Source organism: Mastigoproctus giganteus, chromosome 7 (genome assembly GCF_048544385.1).
Source record: "Mastigoproctus giganteus isolate SK-2022 chromosome 7, ASM4854438v1, whole genome shotgun sequence".
NCBI lineage: Eukaryota > Metazoa > Arthropoda > Arachnida > Uropygi > Thelyphonidae > Mastigoproctus > Mastigoproctus giganteus.
The window spans coordinates 183,995,657-184,012,449 of NC_143581.1; the positions used below are offsets into that span (position 1 = coordinate 183,995,657).

Below are 16,793 nucleotides of genomic sequence, written 5' to 3' on the forward strand. Positions count from 1 at the left end.
TACTCAAGTCGCTTGAATTGTCTCTCTTGATACGTGATTGTCTTTCCACCCTCTCGATGGCCTTCTTCTTCCACTTCCGCTTAGGTGGGAGAATTCCCACCCAACCTGCTGAGGATGCCTTCCCTTACATCCTCCGTCGCTCTGTCTATACCTCCTTTCCTTTACCCTCTCCGGTACATCCTGTACTCCCAGTACCCTATATATATATATATATTTTTTTTTTTTTTTTTGGTCTCTTTCAAGGAAGCTCAGGCGATCTGGAGGAGGCTAGCCAGAGAATTATGGGCAGCCTGGCTACCTCCTAGTGGTCTGTGTGCCGGTAACGTGCAGTCCCACCAGAGGCCCCGCGGCCAAAAGCCAGAACACCCAACAGAACCCAGCACAATACTTCATTTACAACACAAAAAAAAATTTCTGGCTTTCACAGTGATACTGTTTGTCTCCCAGAGTTCATATGGCGCAGATGTGGGAAACCACCGGAGGCGTCTTTCCCCCAACACTATGCACACTATTCCGAAGAAGTAGTCATATGCTCTCTTCAAAAAAAAAAAAAAAAAAAATTATTTTTTTAGCTTCAACTTTTTTTTCTCTTTTCTTTTCTATTATTTTATTATTATTAATTTTTTTTATTTTTATGGCCTCTGTCAGGAAGCTCAAGCAACCCTGGCAGAGGCCAGCCAGAGTATAATGGGCAGCCTGGCTCAACTCCCAGTGGTTGTGGCGGGCAACGTTGTGTTCCACTAGGGACCCCGCGGCCAAGCAGCCAGAGACACAACAGAACGAAGCACAATACTACATATACCAGACATTACACTTTTTCTGGCTGTGCAGTAGTTCTGCATTCCATCACAGAGTACATATGGCGCAGATGTGGGAAACCACCGGCGGCGCCTGAACCTAAATACTATGCCACTATGCTACACTGTTCCGAAGAAATAGTCTGCGCGGTAGCACAGCGGTATCGTCACCGACCTCCCCACACCGGGTGGAAAAAGCCCGGGTTCTAAATCCCGTCGATGACGCGGAGAACTTTAATGGGCTCTTTTCACTCCGTCGCTGAGTTAGTCGGTCTCAGGCGTAGATAGCAAGGTTTTCCCCACAGAAACTGGAGTTTTTTCGTTTAGCAAAATAGGCAAATCGACCAAAGAACACAACACAATTTACAGACATAATACATAAACGGGTATATGTAATCATTTACGGGAGACCCTAATATAATAATAATTTGATTCGGTTCCAAAGAAGTGGGCCAAAGACAGAGTCCTGCGAACATCCTCTAAAGACTGGTGTGGAGACGGAACAATATGGAGCTGTAACGGCGACATTTCTATCAGTTAGGTATGTCTTGATGCATCTGTAAAGGTTTGCTCTATGGATGCATCAAGACATACCTAACTGATCTGGCAGGTTGGCTTTCCGGAGGCTGCCGAGGACACTTGGCCACCAAAGTGAGTCAAACGCACCGGAAAAATCTATGGATATAACAAGAAAGTACACGTTTGTTAAAATGATAGTATCCCTATGTAGAGGGCTCTGGAGCGAGTTCTAAGGTTCGTACTGAAGAGAAATTTGGACAGACAACAGGTACAATAAAGAATGCGCTCGTCATTTATTGGAAAAAAAATAGTTACAAAATTTGTCACTATATGACGCTGTGGCAATACAAATAACTTGAACAGCGCTACAATTGTTCAATGTGTCCTCCATTTTGGTCAACAACAGTTTCCATTCGAAGAACAGCATTTTCTACAACAGAACGTAACATATCAACTGGAATAGCCAGCACATGACGTTTAATGCTGTCCTTCAGATCTGCCAGAGTTTGACATCCTTCCCGATACACCTGGTTCTTTGAAAACCCCCCACAACCAGAAGTCGTATGGGGTGAGGTTCAGTGATCGGGATGGCCAGATGTCTGGAAACAACGGCTGATGACCCGTTCGTCTGTAAAGTGTTGCCTTAGCAATCTTTGGACACAACGGTGGATGTGGAGTGGCGCACAATCTTGCATGAATATGGTATCCCGAAGGCACCCACGTTGTTGCAGCTCTGGTATTGCGAAATTTGCCAACATTTCATACTACTGTCCAGTGACGGAACAGGTGCGGGGTTCAGTCGGTGTTACTTGTTCAAAAAAAAAAAAAAATGGCCCAGTCATGAATGTGGTTGTAAATCCACACCACACTATCACTTTTTGAGAATGCAAAGGGACCTCTTCGATAACCCGAGGGTTTTCTGTTGCCCAAATGCGACAGTTGTGCTTATTCACTTTTCCATTTAAGCAGAAGTGGGCTTCATCACTCCAAAGGATGTTCCATGGCCAAGTGATATCCACTGTCATTTGCACCAGAAACTGAAGTGCGTATGTGAAACGAATATCTGCATCACCATGCCTTAGCTGCTGTAGCATGTACATGCACATGCTGTAGCATGTGCATCTTGTAAGGATAGTACCGCAACGCCTGACGCATTACTAGCCTTACAGTAGAGTACGGCATGTCCACTTCACGAGAAACAACTGGCACACTTGCGCTACCACATGGAGATTAACTTGATAAATCCACGACAGCCATAGCCACATCTTCAACACGAGAGGAGTCCACTCGTTTTCGACCTCTACCTGGTTGAACACCAAGATGTCCTGTCTCTTCAAATTTCGCAATCATTTTGCGGACAGCACAAACGGTCATAGGTCCACCCCTTATGCGCTTCTGACGCCGGAATTCTGTGATAACCGCAGCTGCACTGTTGTTGTTCTGATAGCACAGCTTCACTAATAGCGCCTTTTCTTGCAACGTTGTTGGTATTGCTACTGTAGTGCAGGCAAACATCTACGGTATGATTTTGAAGAGACTGCTTTGCTTTTATACAGTATAGTAGAGCTCAGTAGTGGCGCCGTGGCAATAACTTACGATTATGCAAATAACGTAAGTTATTTTCATAATCGTAACTAAGATAGTTACGTGCCATACAGTGACACATTTTGTAACTATTTTTTTTTTTCCAATAAATGGCGAGCGCATTCTTCATTATAACTTCATTAACGAGCCTTATAACTCGCTCCAGAGGCCTCTACATAAGGATACTTTAATTTTGAGAATCCTGTACTTCTGTTGAGAAGAAGTAGCTGCGTTTATGATTCCTTCTAGGGCGTCCACAGTGGAACACCCTTTCTTGAAACCGAACTGACTTGGAGAGTGAAGGCCGCCGCTTGAGTGGTGGGCTTCGATTCTATTTCGGAGGAGATATTCCAGGAGTTTGCTAAGGACTGACAATAGTGCAATTGGCCGGTATGACTCCGGCGGAAGGTTCTGCTGCTTGGTATGGATTTTCGGAATAAATCTGAGCCTTGCGGTTCTCTATGCTGAGGGAATTGATAGAAGGATATTGAGGTGGAGGTTTTGGCCCATATTGAAGCGTAACTACCGCCATGGCACAACGGCATCAAATGGAGCACAGACAGCCCACTCTGTCTCATATAACGTGTCATCTATCCCAGGCATGCGATGCATCGGGCTGTCCCGTCTAGGCTACGGTGAGAGAAGACTTCGCCAGCACTACTACTACATGTAACAGAAAAAACTGTTTCAATAAGACGAGAATAACCGGGACTGAGGAAAGTCTTTATGTAGTCTTATGAATTCCAGTCTCACTTGCATTGCAGATGTAGGAAAAATAGGCTACTGGAGTTAAGATGCACTGAACTCATAAAGTTAAATAGAAATAGTAAATATTGAGCACATGTTTTCGAAGAATGAAGTAGCTTGGCACTGCTTTTAGATTTTCAGGCAATGTACGAGGCACTGATACTCAAAACATTCAGTGCCATTTATGATCGATTTCATTTACCGATTTTTTTTTTTTTTCTGCAAAATTAATTTTCTACGGTGCCCTGTCCCATTTCTGATCTCAACGAAGTCCAATTTTATCCACATTCTTCAAAAAAAACTTTAGTTTCTTTAATGGACTAAATATCGTTTTTCTTTATTACTACTTGTCCATCTTCTTTGAATTTTTCCTTCCTTAGAAGGATACTGGCTATTTGCCCCATGTTTGAAATGGCTCGGGTCATCGACCCGAGGAACTTAAGACTTTTTAAAAACAAGGTCGAGATAATTGGTCTAGGTCTTAGATGTAGGGAATAGTAGGGTTTATTGGTTTGTCCCATTATTTTCTCTCTCAGAAACTGACGCCTCAGCAGTCTTGGTAATAATTGAAAACAACCCAGTCCTCATTACTCCCTCCAAAATCCTTCACTTTTCAAGTTCGTATTTTTATCAATATTCTGCGTTCAGTGACTCCCTACTTTTCGATCTTTGACCCGAAATCGTTCATTCAGTTAAATTCATCTATTGTTACTGTCGAGCTCCTTCACTTTGATTCTTCCCTGTAAACTCAACTTTCTCTAACTTTGCTAACAACAAAGTCTGTCACTAATGAGTTTAATCTTTACAAAGCTAACTGGCTGATATATTTATTTATTTTTTCAATTACGCTTTACCAATGTAAGGTAGAGATGCCGAGACAATTTGTAATCACTAATGATCTGAACAAATCGTTCACTTACCCAATAAAATGCTGGACGGATCTAATTATTCACCTGAAGTTGTCGACCATCACTGTCCTTCAAGCTGAATTGGTAGTCACATTGCAGGAGAAATTTATATATATACAAGATAGAAATCAAAAACAATACCCGCGAATGATATTATTCTTCATTAGGCATTCAGTATTCAAAACAATGTTCAATCCAGGGAAAATTGAGTATTCACAACAATCCAGTGAAATGCATTTTAGGAATATTTAAATGAATACTACCGTACAACCATTCTGTATACACAAGTCTTATGCTGCTAATTTTGGCAAAAATTTATAATTTTTAGTTACAACAAATTGTACTAATGCATAATGCTCGTATCAAATTAAAACTTTTTTTTTCTGTTCGTTGTGCAAGAGAAATAGCAATTGCGACTTTTTTTTTTTTAAAATTCATTAGTTGTATTTGTAGATTATTGCGAATTTCAGTCTGTCCCATTTTTAACGTATTTGCTTAATTTTTTTTTTTAAACGAGATTTGATATCTAATACTGTATAAGAGATCAAACTTAAATAACGTCAGAATACGATTTTAAGACAAGAGTATGCAATACAATAGCACTTATTTTTAATATAACGTGGTACATAATACATTTCATAAAGGTTTGTATAAAATGCAACTTAACACATTTGAAAGATTTTTAGAGGTGGGTGGAAATTGGTAGGACAGTTTCAACCTGAGGCAGTCGAAGGGTAAAATGTGTGCTAAGAACAGTAATTTCACAGTCAGTCGTAACAAAATCAGAAGGCAGGAGAGGTGTTAAGAAAGTTAGCTCAGAGTCAACCAAGGGTTATAACATCCCAGGACAACAATTATTTCCACCAAGGATATGACATAAGGACAGTTTGACAGATCTCGCTCGAGTTCTGGGGCCACAGGAAGGGCAGTTTCGGAGAAAACTGTGTACATAAGACGGTTTCAAAAAAGGGAAATGGACCCGATGCGTCTTGTGATTTATGTTCCCCCCCAACTCCTGAAAATAAGGCGAGTCCGTATTATTTAATGTAAATTATTGTTTAATCATGGGGCAAGAGATGAGTTGAGGCTGTCTTGACATTGATTTCCAACATGTCTCGTCTGAAGAAGGGGAATAAAACTGTCATTTAGCGCCACTCGAGAATTACACTATCTACCCTTATGTATTATATCTGTAAATTTCTCTAGTCGGTTTGTCTATTTTTCTGGAAAAACCCAGTTCCTGTGAAGGAAAAACCTTACTATCCTCGCTTAAGATCAACTAACTCAGCTACGGAGTGAAAAAAAGCCCATAAAAGTTCCTCGCGTCATTAAAGGGATTTGAACCCCGGCCTTTTCCATCCGGGGTGACGAGGACAATGATTGTAACACCCGTGAAAACCCATCGTCTGAAGAGAAGGTGAAACATGTTTCCCTCATAAAATAGAGAAAAAGGACCGCTGTTGTGGAGGTAGCCTGGAGAGATTTCGATCAATAGCTCTGCCAATCCTTACCCTTACCTTAACTGCCAAAAGTACAAAGATGAGGTTGTTGAACCCTGTGTCGTAGGCCCTGAATTCATATTCATGGTTGATAATGTTTTTCTACGTAGGAGTACCCTGTTCGTCGAATTCTTTCAAGGCGAGGATGTTCTTCAGACGAAATGGCCAGGCAGATCTTAGTGCCTAAATACGATGGAGAATTACTCAGGGAGACGAAATTGGGGATCGACTACTCCCATATGCTAAGATCTTCTGTTATGGAGGAGTGAGTGAGATTTATTCCTATAAGGGCTTATCATCAGTTGATGTTCAGGTCTATTGCCAAACAAGTTGGTTGCAACTTCTATCCGCCCATACCGCCACCTCCGTAACAGTCAGATAAATCTGTTGCCTCCTCAGCCAAAGATAAAGCAGATTTATTAGTATCAGTATACTGTACTTTGTTTTGCATCGATAATATTAGTAAATTTTCCCTTAACATGCCAAACACATTCCATCCAATGCCTCCGAATTTAGAATTCTGAACAATCTTGATATGTAATATAACATCTGTCCAGTCCTGGGCAGATTTCTCTATTTGTCTTTAAACTTTCTTATTGAACTGATATTTTTTCCTTCTGTATGGAAATTTCCTCACATCTAGCCAATCATCTTTATAAATTGTTGGTTTGCGCGGAATCTAAAACTGCCGTCAATACCGCATGCAATCTTTACAGAGAAGCAGACTCTGCTGAGGCCAGTCGTGAGAATGATTTGGGTTTTGTATAAATAGTGAAGATTCTTTCCTGGTACCCGTTCCTGCCACAAGGAGGCGGATCAGTAAGTATTACTCTGGCGGAATGGTCGGTCTCCACCTGGACTGGGAAAATACGGAGGGGACTTTGAACTTGCGCGAAAAGGGAAATAGGATTGGATAGTTAAAGAGTTAAAGGATGGAAGGGCAAGTTAGCCCCCAAAGAATGAGCTGATGGTGAAGACTAGGCAGCGAATCACTGATATAGGACTTAACCATGATGGGTCCCGTCCAACTAAGGGAAGAGGTGGGCATGAATGCCTAAGCAAGGTCCAATCGCCCAATGACCTAGATGCCTTCGAGTTAGGAGTAGCGGTAGAAAATATCCAAGTCATTGGGCGATCTCAAGTTGTGAACTGCTAACCCCCTGTCAAGGAAGGGTGGGCAGTTCACAACTTGGGTACTCCAACAGAGCAGACGTTTTCTACCCCAGGAAGCTGTTATTTGTTGTTATTTAGTTTTTAGGAGCATTAGCAACTAAGGCCATATTGCTCTGGGAATATGCGGTAGTCATTCCCTGACCTTTCCGCATCCTCCGTATTTGGTGGCGACGGGCTCGAACCCCGGTCTAATCAAGAAGCGTGTGCTACGCACTGCTGCTCCTTCCCACCTGGCTATGGAGGCGCCCCCCAGGAAGCAGTAAGACCCTAACCTAACCCCACGAAGAAGTAAGAAGTAGTGAACATCTCGGTCGAGACGAGGTCCAATAATCCTACACTCTGGTGAGACAGAGTCAGTAGTACTAGGTGTCCTGATCACTGGATGATCCCGCCCCTGCAGGAGGGATCAATAAGTAGCTCGCACAAGAAAGGAAGAAAAGAGAGTGTGCCCGCTGTCCCACCTTCAATTCAAGATCAGCGAAGGAACAACCCACCTCGGAGACCGGGTCCAGAAAGACAACTTTCACATGAGAAGGTAGTGGAAGTTAGAATCCCACTTTTAGGAAGGGCAGCAGTAGATACGGTCCCACTACCAAAATAAGTCAGCACGTTTCTATGCAGCAGATTTTTGTATCAGCAATTGACGAAGATCAGATGTCGAGAGCAGGTAGTTCAAGGGAAACTGGAGAACCAGTGGAAGATGAATTGCTCAGTTGGCTAATTCGGGGAGGTTATTTAGGTGTATAGTGTGTTTAGGGTCAGTGTATATTTAGGTGTATAGTGTGTTAACGGCACCAGGGGTTTTCGCCATCTCCGCGTAGTATACATTATGGTGCGATACAGAACACTGTAGAGGCCAGAGGTTTAAAAGTGTATGGATATTGTGCTGTGTAATGTTTTGTACTGTTGTGCATTTGGCCTTTTAGCCGTTGGGCCCCTAATGGGATCCACCATTGCCCACGCTATACCTCGTGGAGGCAGACAAGGTCATGCCGAAAGAGATATAAGTTATGCAGGGTAGAGTTAAAATTTTTGAGTGTGGGCTTGTGTAGTTTTGACAAGGGTCAAACGCTAGTCGTGATATAGCTAGAGAGGGAAGGGGGGACTGAAGACTAGGGGGTGAGAGATATAAGCATGGGGACAATAGAGGAGGTTATTTAGGTTTAGGGAAGCAACCTTTTCCTTCTGAAAATCATCCTATTGCACTCACTGTAACTTTTTCCCAAAGTAATGGAAAAATTCGTCAACCGCAAACTTGCACCTTACCTCAAACCTTCCAATCAAATCAACGGTTACCGATATAGATTCCGTGAGTGTCTATCTACTGATGGCATCTTGACTTGGACAGATTCCATGGAAAGCTTGAAGTTGTTGACGTTTCTAAGGTCAAAGCAACAGCTTGAGTGTCTTTGAATAATGCTTTAGACAAACATAAATAAAGATGGAATTTTAGATAATTTCTATGTAAGTTGTCATTTTATGACCTGCCTTCCGATTTTTGCAGTTGGATAGATCGGTTTTTCTCTCTGGCCGCTCAGTACATGTAATAGTAGATCGCTTTCTAACTCCTAAACGAAGTCTAGTGTTCGGTAAAGTATTGCCACTCATTTTCACGTTGATTACCAGACAGGGTCACATATTTACTGGGGATGACTCGACTTTTGGCCTCCCTTTGCGTAAGCATATCACATACATTGCTTCCACTGCATAAAGTAGGTTTTTTTTTTGCTCTTAGCATTACTTTTCTTAACTTGACTCTGTGCAAATCTCAAATCCTACTGTGGAAAATTGTTACCTGATCTGGTATGGTGTCTCCAAACCTCCCAAACTCCTAGACTCTGTCTAAGAGAGGGAAATCATATTAATTAATGAGGCCTTTCTTACGAACATTGCCCACGCTGTGCTACATAGGCGTTCAGTTTCTTCTGCATGCATTCTCTCTCTCTCTCTCTCTCTCTCTCTCTCTCTCTCTCTCTCTCTCTCTCTCTCTCTCTCTCTCTCTCTCTCTCTCTCTCTCTCTCTCTCTCCCCCAGCAAAGCCCAGTCCTTCGCAATCAGTCCGAACATATTCCTGAACTCGTCAACGTCTATTCACCGTCAACTCCGAATCTATGAACTAACTTTTCTTCATCCTCATCGTATTTCCAGAAAATTACAGCCTACAGACTTTAACGCCCACGGTATTCAAGTATTATCAGTTCCAGTACTTGACCGGAATTACAAAAAAAATGGGTTACCATAAAAAACTAAATAATATTTTATTTTAAAATTTTTTTTTTATGAAAACCCCAAACACGAAAGGTATCAAAACCTAAAGTACTTAGTACCATGCATGGGTTGAAAGAGAAGTATGGGGGGAGGGGGATGCCGGAAACTTTGCTCTAGAGACTAAACGTGGGTTTCACCACTTCAAGCCTCCAATAAGCAAAGTGGTGGTATTTCACCGGTTGATGAAAGTCATCTACCACCACTGAAATAATATATATATATATATATATATTAACGTGAGAAGAGAGCGAGGCAATTACGTCACTACAAATGCAATTAATTATTGACAGCTGCCTTCATAACGTTCACCAACCTCTTGCACGTGCTTCGCTGTCTAACATTTGATGTTCCATTGTAACGTTTTTTTGTATATTAATGAGTATTGTATATTTGTATAGTTTGTAAATATTTTAGTCCTGCTCTTTCAGATGCAATAATATTCCTCATGCATTATGGGAACCCGAAACAAAAGGCCTTTTCCTAAATGACCTATGGGAAACGCAGGTAATAATTACACATAGTGATATTTATTGGACCTTGAAAATGTCGCGCACTACAAATGCGCAGGTAAATAGTTACATAAGTCATTTCCTGATTGTATGTCGATCACAGTGACATAGTGTTTTTTTTTTTTTTTTTTTGTCTGGCGGCACCGGGGATCTCCCCCAACTCCGCGTTTTTACTCTGTGTAGAATACAATGTGCTCTGCATAAGCCCAGGGTGTGTGTTTTGTGAAGTATTAGTGTGTGTTGTTGTTCCTCTGGCCACTTAGCCTGGGGGTGGCTGTGTAGTGCCACTAACAACCCCAGTTTCCGTCACCGCCACGGGGAGGCGGGCCAGGACACATTAGGAGAGAAGAAAGCTCCGATGGGGTGAACCCTGGGGTAGCCTAGGCATCCAAGGAGAGCCCCCCAAAAAAAAATTGGAAAGGAGGTAATGGGGAGATAGGAAGAGGGTAGGATAAAAGGGGTAGAGAACAGAGGGGGCAGTGCCGAGGCACTCGCATGATTTAAAAGAGGAGCAGTAAGGGGATCCCTGGTACAGAACGCCCATTCTGGTCCAGAGAGTAGGAGTAGAAATTTGGTGGTGGTGAGCCACCAGGCAAAAGTGGGTGGGGGAAGGAGACTCAACCATCCCAGGTGGTAGGAATAAAAGAACATAGGGAAAGAGATTCCTATGGTGGAGCGTGCTTTTTGCAGCTCTGTCCCACACTGGCCTGGGGGTAACTCTAATGGCCAGTGTTAGCATCCCACACCATGTCAGCTAGGAAAAGCTACAACATGGGGTCAGCTTGCATAACCAGAAGGCCCTGAGGGCCTGCATAGCCATCAGTCTGTCCGATAAAGAGGCTAAGATAGAACATGCAATTAATAATAACTTTCATTCACTCAGCATTCACACAATTTTACTTTTTATAGTTTTTTCTTACAGTTTCTATTTTCTTTTATATATTAGATTAGATATAGATCAGTGTGTTTCGACAGGTGTTCCGTCATACCTCAACATATTACGTAGAAAAGCGTGCGCGGGGGGTTGGCGAGCAGGGGACGGAGCCACCTAATAATAATAATAATTATTATTATTATTATTATTATATTGTTACTACTTGATTGCCCACTAGGGCATGCCCAGTACACAATGTTAGTCCTAAATAAATTAATCTAATATTCTCAGATGTTAGTTGAATTTCTTGAACAGCGATTGATGTTGCAACAAGGTAATAGATCCCTTAGATTCAAACTATCAGGTTCGATACCTGGCTTGGCGATTACTTTGCCATCAAATATTAGGCTGCTCTTTATAACATATATTTTATTATTTATTTATTGCATTAAGCGGTTTTTTCTGCCAATGTTTGGCAACACCGCTGTCTAATATAAGGATAATTTACATAACTCTAATATACTCCCTATCCCTGTTTTTATCTATTACAGAGTGGCAAAAGCCCTCTAATACGACACAAAAATAGATAAATATAGAAAACACCCCAAAGTCTAGGTTATAATTGTCAGCCTATTTAAAAGTCCACAGGTTGCAATAGCGAACCATAAACCAAAGGCAAAGCACAGTACAAAAAAACAATCTTCCACTCCTGGCGTGTGGCTCAGTTTTCACCGTTTTATGTCAGCAGTACAAGGAACTGCTTTCCTTGCAGCATACAAGTATGTAGATCAAATTATCGAATTGCAGGAGTGACTGATCTTTCCTATAGTGTGGCTCGTTTTTTTTTTTTTATAATTTTTTTTTAAAATCCTAGTTGTTGAGTTTGTGCCGAGACCATGTGGAGTTGGCACATTTTGTCTGTAAATTGCATGCATTCTATGATCAGTTTGCTTGTTTTGTTGACATGAAAACCACCAGTTTACGAGAGCAAACATTGCACTTTTTATCTGAGACTAACTAACTCAACCACTTGAATATAGCCTATAAAAGTTCATATCTCAAGGAAGCGTATCTGAACTTCTTTGGTATGATAGAACAGCGATAGTATCCACTGTGCTACCCGCGAGGGTCCCCGAATATTTCCACAAGCATGTATTCTTTTTGAAATTGATGTTTTCGCTTATAGTAACGTTTATGAACTTAGTAGTGATATACCTGGCCGTGATGTATCGCACACGCAAGAAGCATGCGAACCATCAGGACGATGTGCATTAATGGAATGTAATGATATTTTTTTTTTGATTGAAAGCTACTGAGATTTGTTATAATCAAGCTATGATGTCGGACATCCTTTCAATATCTTAACACAAACATTCTTCTACTGCTCTTAATATGGAATACACTTCCTTGAGAGACTTACCTGGCAGTTGAATGGTATGGCGGTAACAGTCTTCTATTGTAGGTTTGTATGTACTGGAGAAGATACCTTCCAGCAGCTGTACTACCAACGATGTCTTTCCAACTCCACCCGCTCCTAGAACTACAAACTTGTTATCTCGCATATTAGCTGATGTTCTGATACCAAACTTTAAAAATAGCTACTTCTATAATGCGATTTTAGCCTTATCTTAAGAAATCCACTCGACCAACGAGCAGCCAGTGCTTTGGCTTAATTCATTGCTGTACGTATAACGTATCTTTTTATCTTCTTAACGAGGTGGAGATAAATATCTGCATATAATGGGTTGTGCATAATACAGCACATGCCAGGAAACTTTTTAGTTTCATTTTCTACCGCTAGAGGTGCAAGGAAATCCCCAGTTTGTGACGTACTTTTTTTATGATGTGATGCTTGCCTTGAAACACTACAAAGAAATGAGTGATCCGTGAAAGATAACACTATTTTTTTCCCTCTTTGGAATATTTATTTGCTGTTGTATCATGTCTAACTGCGATATCTTCTGAAAATTGAAACTTATGCGTATATTCCAATCCATGTGACTTTTGGTTACATTTCATAAAGATACACAAACGTATAACAGTAGTTCAGTTATACATCAGATGGTGTAGGTTGAATTCACATACCTTATGACGCAGACTACAAATAATTCTGGATGATCAGAAGAAATGAGTTCGCAATTAAAAGCACTTCTTAAACAAGTAGCTACGGTGTGTTAACATGGAGGAAACAATCTTCCGTCAAGCTCACGATGGTAGTAGTTTAAGACTCATAACACTGCTTTCGCACACTGATGGTTTTTCCAAGTACGTGAACTTTGAAATCGGCAAGGAATCCTTCTTGCTGTCCACCTTGCTTATAACCCACAAACTCAACTTATGTGCTAGAGAATTATTCACAGCCTCAGACGACGTGCAAACTTCTTCCGTTGTCATAGCAACTTTGATGAGTGAAGTCATAAGTTAGCATTAACGGAGGTGCGCGCGGTCGCATGTATTCGGTCTACGGTATTGGATCACAAGGAGGAATGAAAAGTAGTTGAATTCTTTGTTTTTTGCCTTCTTTGAGTAACCGTGGTAACAGACAGACTTGGAAGAAATGATCGCAGCTTTAAAAGGATTTTTTTAATCCAATTTGGACGTTACGATGTTCTTAACTTATTCAAGTTGGCTGTGAATTGCTAAACGGCCTTACACCCACCTGAATGATTTGGTGTAAAGTTGCTAAAAAACATCTTTATCAAGCTGAGACTATTTCTCAATCAAAGCTGGTCGTGAAATGATATCCATTCCCACTATGTCGTAGCGTGGAACAATGGAAGAGGATGGACTTACAAATACTTTTATTAAAATATTTTTATGCCTATTTCTACGAAATTGCTTCATACTACCTTCCAGCTGTTTTCAACCGTTATACAAGAGACATGGCTAAAACACGAAACGCATTTAAAGTGAAACGTTCGATTTTAAATGTAACCTTTATTACACACACACACACACACACAGCCTTTTATACGCAAGGTTCAGGTAAGAACCGTATCGTTCAGCTAAGTTAAATATCCATCTCTCGTTGAGAAGTAACGTCCTTAATCTTGAATATGCCCGATTTAACTTCTTTTCAAGCCATTAGAGAGCCTAACAGAACAAAAATAATTACATAATAGATAGAAAAAAATAGTAACTTTTTTTTTTTTTCCAAACTAACTACAGCCAAGAAATAAGAATTGATATTAGTTTATTCCCTAAGTAAAGTCAGCAAAAATTTTAGACTAAAAAAAAAATAAATAAACGACGTGACAAAACCCATTTGAGGGTGCTAAACGAGTAGCTAGGATGAGTCATCATGGACGAAACAATCTTCCATCATGCTCACAATGCGAGTAGTAAGTAAAACATTCACCCACCACTGCTTACGCACATCGACGGTTTTTCAAGTACGTGAAAAATCTTTGACATCAACAAGGAATCTTTTCTGATGTTCATCTTGCTTATAACTCAAACTCAAGTTCTGTGCTAGAGAATTATTCACAGTTCGGAAAAAAAAAATAATTAAAATATTCGAGGTGATTAATTTTTGAATTTCCTGGCATACAATTAATAACAGCCGACCGGGCTAGCCGAGTCGGTAAAGTACCTGCCCTGCAACCCAAAGGTCGCGGGTTCGATTCCCGCCTCGGGCTTGGATCAAAGTACTGCAACAACCTTGGGAGGTGCAATATGGCCACAGAAGCCAATGCGCCAACAACTACCAAATCAAAAAAAAAAAAAAAAAACAATTAATAATATTAATTATTAATATTCGTTTCAAAATTGTAAATTGCTCTGGCCTACAGTATGTGCTATCATGCCGACGTATAAACAATAAATTATAGTGAGAGAGAGAGAGAGTGTAACAATACAAAATTTCTGAAAATAGGCTGTTTTTAGTGCAACGAGTTGTTACAATAACTACGATCAGTATATTATAGGCTCGTTAGCATATATGCATGAAGTGCCTGTTGTCTTCACCATGTCCGTCCGTCCGCAAGCATGTAATAACTTAACTCCTAGTGAATGGATTTCCAAGAAACTTTATATTTAACTCTTTTAGAAAGATTTGCAAATTGGCCCATATTTCATTAAAATAAGTTTTAGTAGAAGTCCGGGAATTATACTTTTATATCCAGGAAATATTATTATACATTTCTAATTCAAACCTTTATAAACTTTATACTTTGACAGATCGTACTAAAACAAATACTGACAGATCGTACTAAAACGCTTGACAAATCGTACTAAAAAGTACGATTTGTCGAGCCTTTCCAAATTTTATTGAAATCAGACAAATAAAAATCCGGAAATTATTATTTATTTTTTTTTCAGACATATCACATAGGTTATTCACATGCCATATGTTGTAGCCGGCGCACTCAACTTATGTTTGTCGCCGTACTCTAATTGGAGTACGGCGACAAACAAATACGCCCTTCTGGGTAGGCTTTCCAGTCTTATGTTGTTGTTGGTTTCATCGCGCGTTGGCAGCTTGGGCCGTATTGCGATAGTTATCTCTGTCTATTATAAGTGTATGTTCAAGAGGTGATCCACATATTGTACGGGCTTGTACAGGGAGCATGGGGTTACCCTGCTCCCTCTGCTGGAGATCGGCTAACTGATCTCAGAGAAGTGCTTGTTATAAAATTTATTGACGTTAAAGGAGAGAAAGACTCCAGGGGAGGGTAGTATTCATTCAATTTCATTTGAAAAGCCTGAATTGAGTGTATAAAACTGTTGGAAACGCTAAAGTGTCATTAAACTCCGGTAAGGATTCCCTTGGATTGGAGAAATGTAATGTCTCCCCAGTCCCGAAAGGTGGTGGTGGTGGGTAAAGAGGAGTTAAGTAACTATAGGCCAGAGAGTTCGACTTTTGTGGTAGGAAAGGTCATGGAGCTGTGGATAACGATGATATTCAGGACCATCTCGACAAGAATGGTATCACGAATAGATCTTAGCATGGTTCGTTATTGGGAGATCATGCGTGGCCAATCTGGTAAATCATCATGATGTAGTCATTAAACAGTTGGATGTGGGTAACAATTTTGACATTATATGTAGTCTTTAGTAAAGCTTTTAATATCGTTCCTCATGCTACATTTTTATAAGCTGTATATAAGCTGGAACAAAGTGGGATTATGGTAAGGTCCAACGCTGGGTCGCGGACTGCAGATTGTCATAAGTGGCCAGTTTTTGGAATGGATCAGTGTAACAAGTCGAATCCCTCAGGACTCGGTGTTCGGTCCCTCCTCTTTTTAATATTCGTAAATAATACTGACGAGGTAACCACGGAAAGCTGCCAAAGTTTGCTGATGATTTGAAGGTGGGGAAAGGTGATTTACAATTCTAGGCATGCCATATTTATTCAGTAACATTTGGATATGTTGCAGTTATGGTCTCAAAAATGGCAAATAAAGATTAATGCTACTAAATGTAAGGTTATTCATTGGGGAAACAGAAATCCTAGCGTCGCATATAAGCTTGGGGGAAAAGAGGGCTAAAACTGGTTCTAAATGGAAAAAGTCTTAATTGTTGCGATTCAATGTAACATGAAATCGTCCGTGCAGCGCAAACACGTGGCCAGGAAGGCACATAGTTTTCTGTCCATGATTTACAGGATCTTTGCTAGAAGAAAGAAAGACGACATACAAGACGATGGATGGTTAGACTGCATTTAGAATGCTGTATTTCATTCACTTCTGGAGAACGCATCTACAAAATAAAGGGCATAACTTGTGGAGATAGTTTAGAGAAGGGCGACCACATTTGTAAAGAGGGCAAATCGAAACACGTATGAAAAAGGACTAGGGCGTGAACTGCAAAGTTTGACAACTGAACATCTAAGGGCCGACCGGGCTAGCCGAGTGGGTAAAGTACCTACCCGGCAACCCAAAGGTCGCGGGTTCGATTCTCGCCTCGGGCTTGGAT

General features: G+C 40.8%; 1 protein-coding gene across 1 annotated transcript in view; it reads right to left on the bottom strand.

The window, feature by feature from the left end:
* Window positions 1-13,216, bottom strand: part of LOC150083385 (ras-related protein Rap1-like) — a 33,988-nt gene extending 20,772 nt beyond the window's left edge. Inside the window, exon 1 of the mRNA XM_090377235.1 lies at window positions 12,298-13,216. Coding sequence (XP_090233361.1) covers window positions 12,298-12,439 — 142 coding nt within the window. The 5' untranslated portion in view covers window positions 12,440-13,216. The remainder of the gene's footprint in view (window positions 1-12,297) is intronic.
* Between the last annotated feature and the right edge of the window lie 3,577 nt (window positions 13,217-16,793).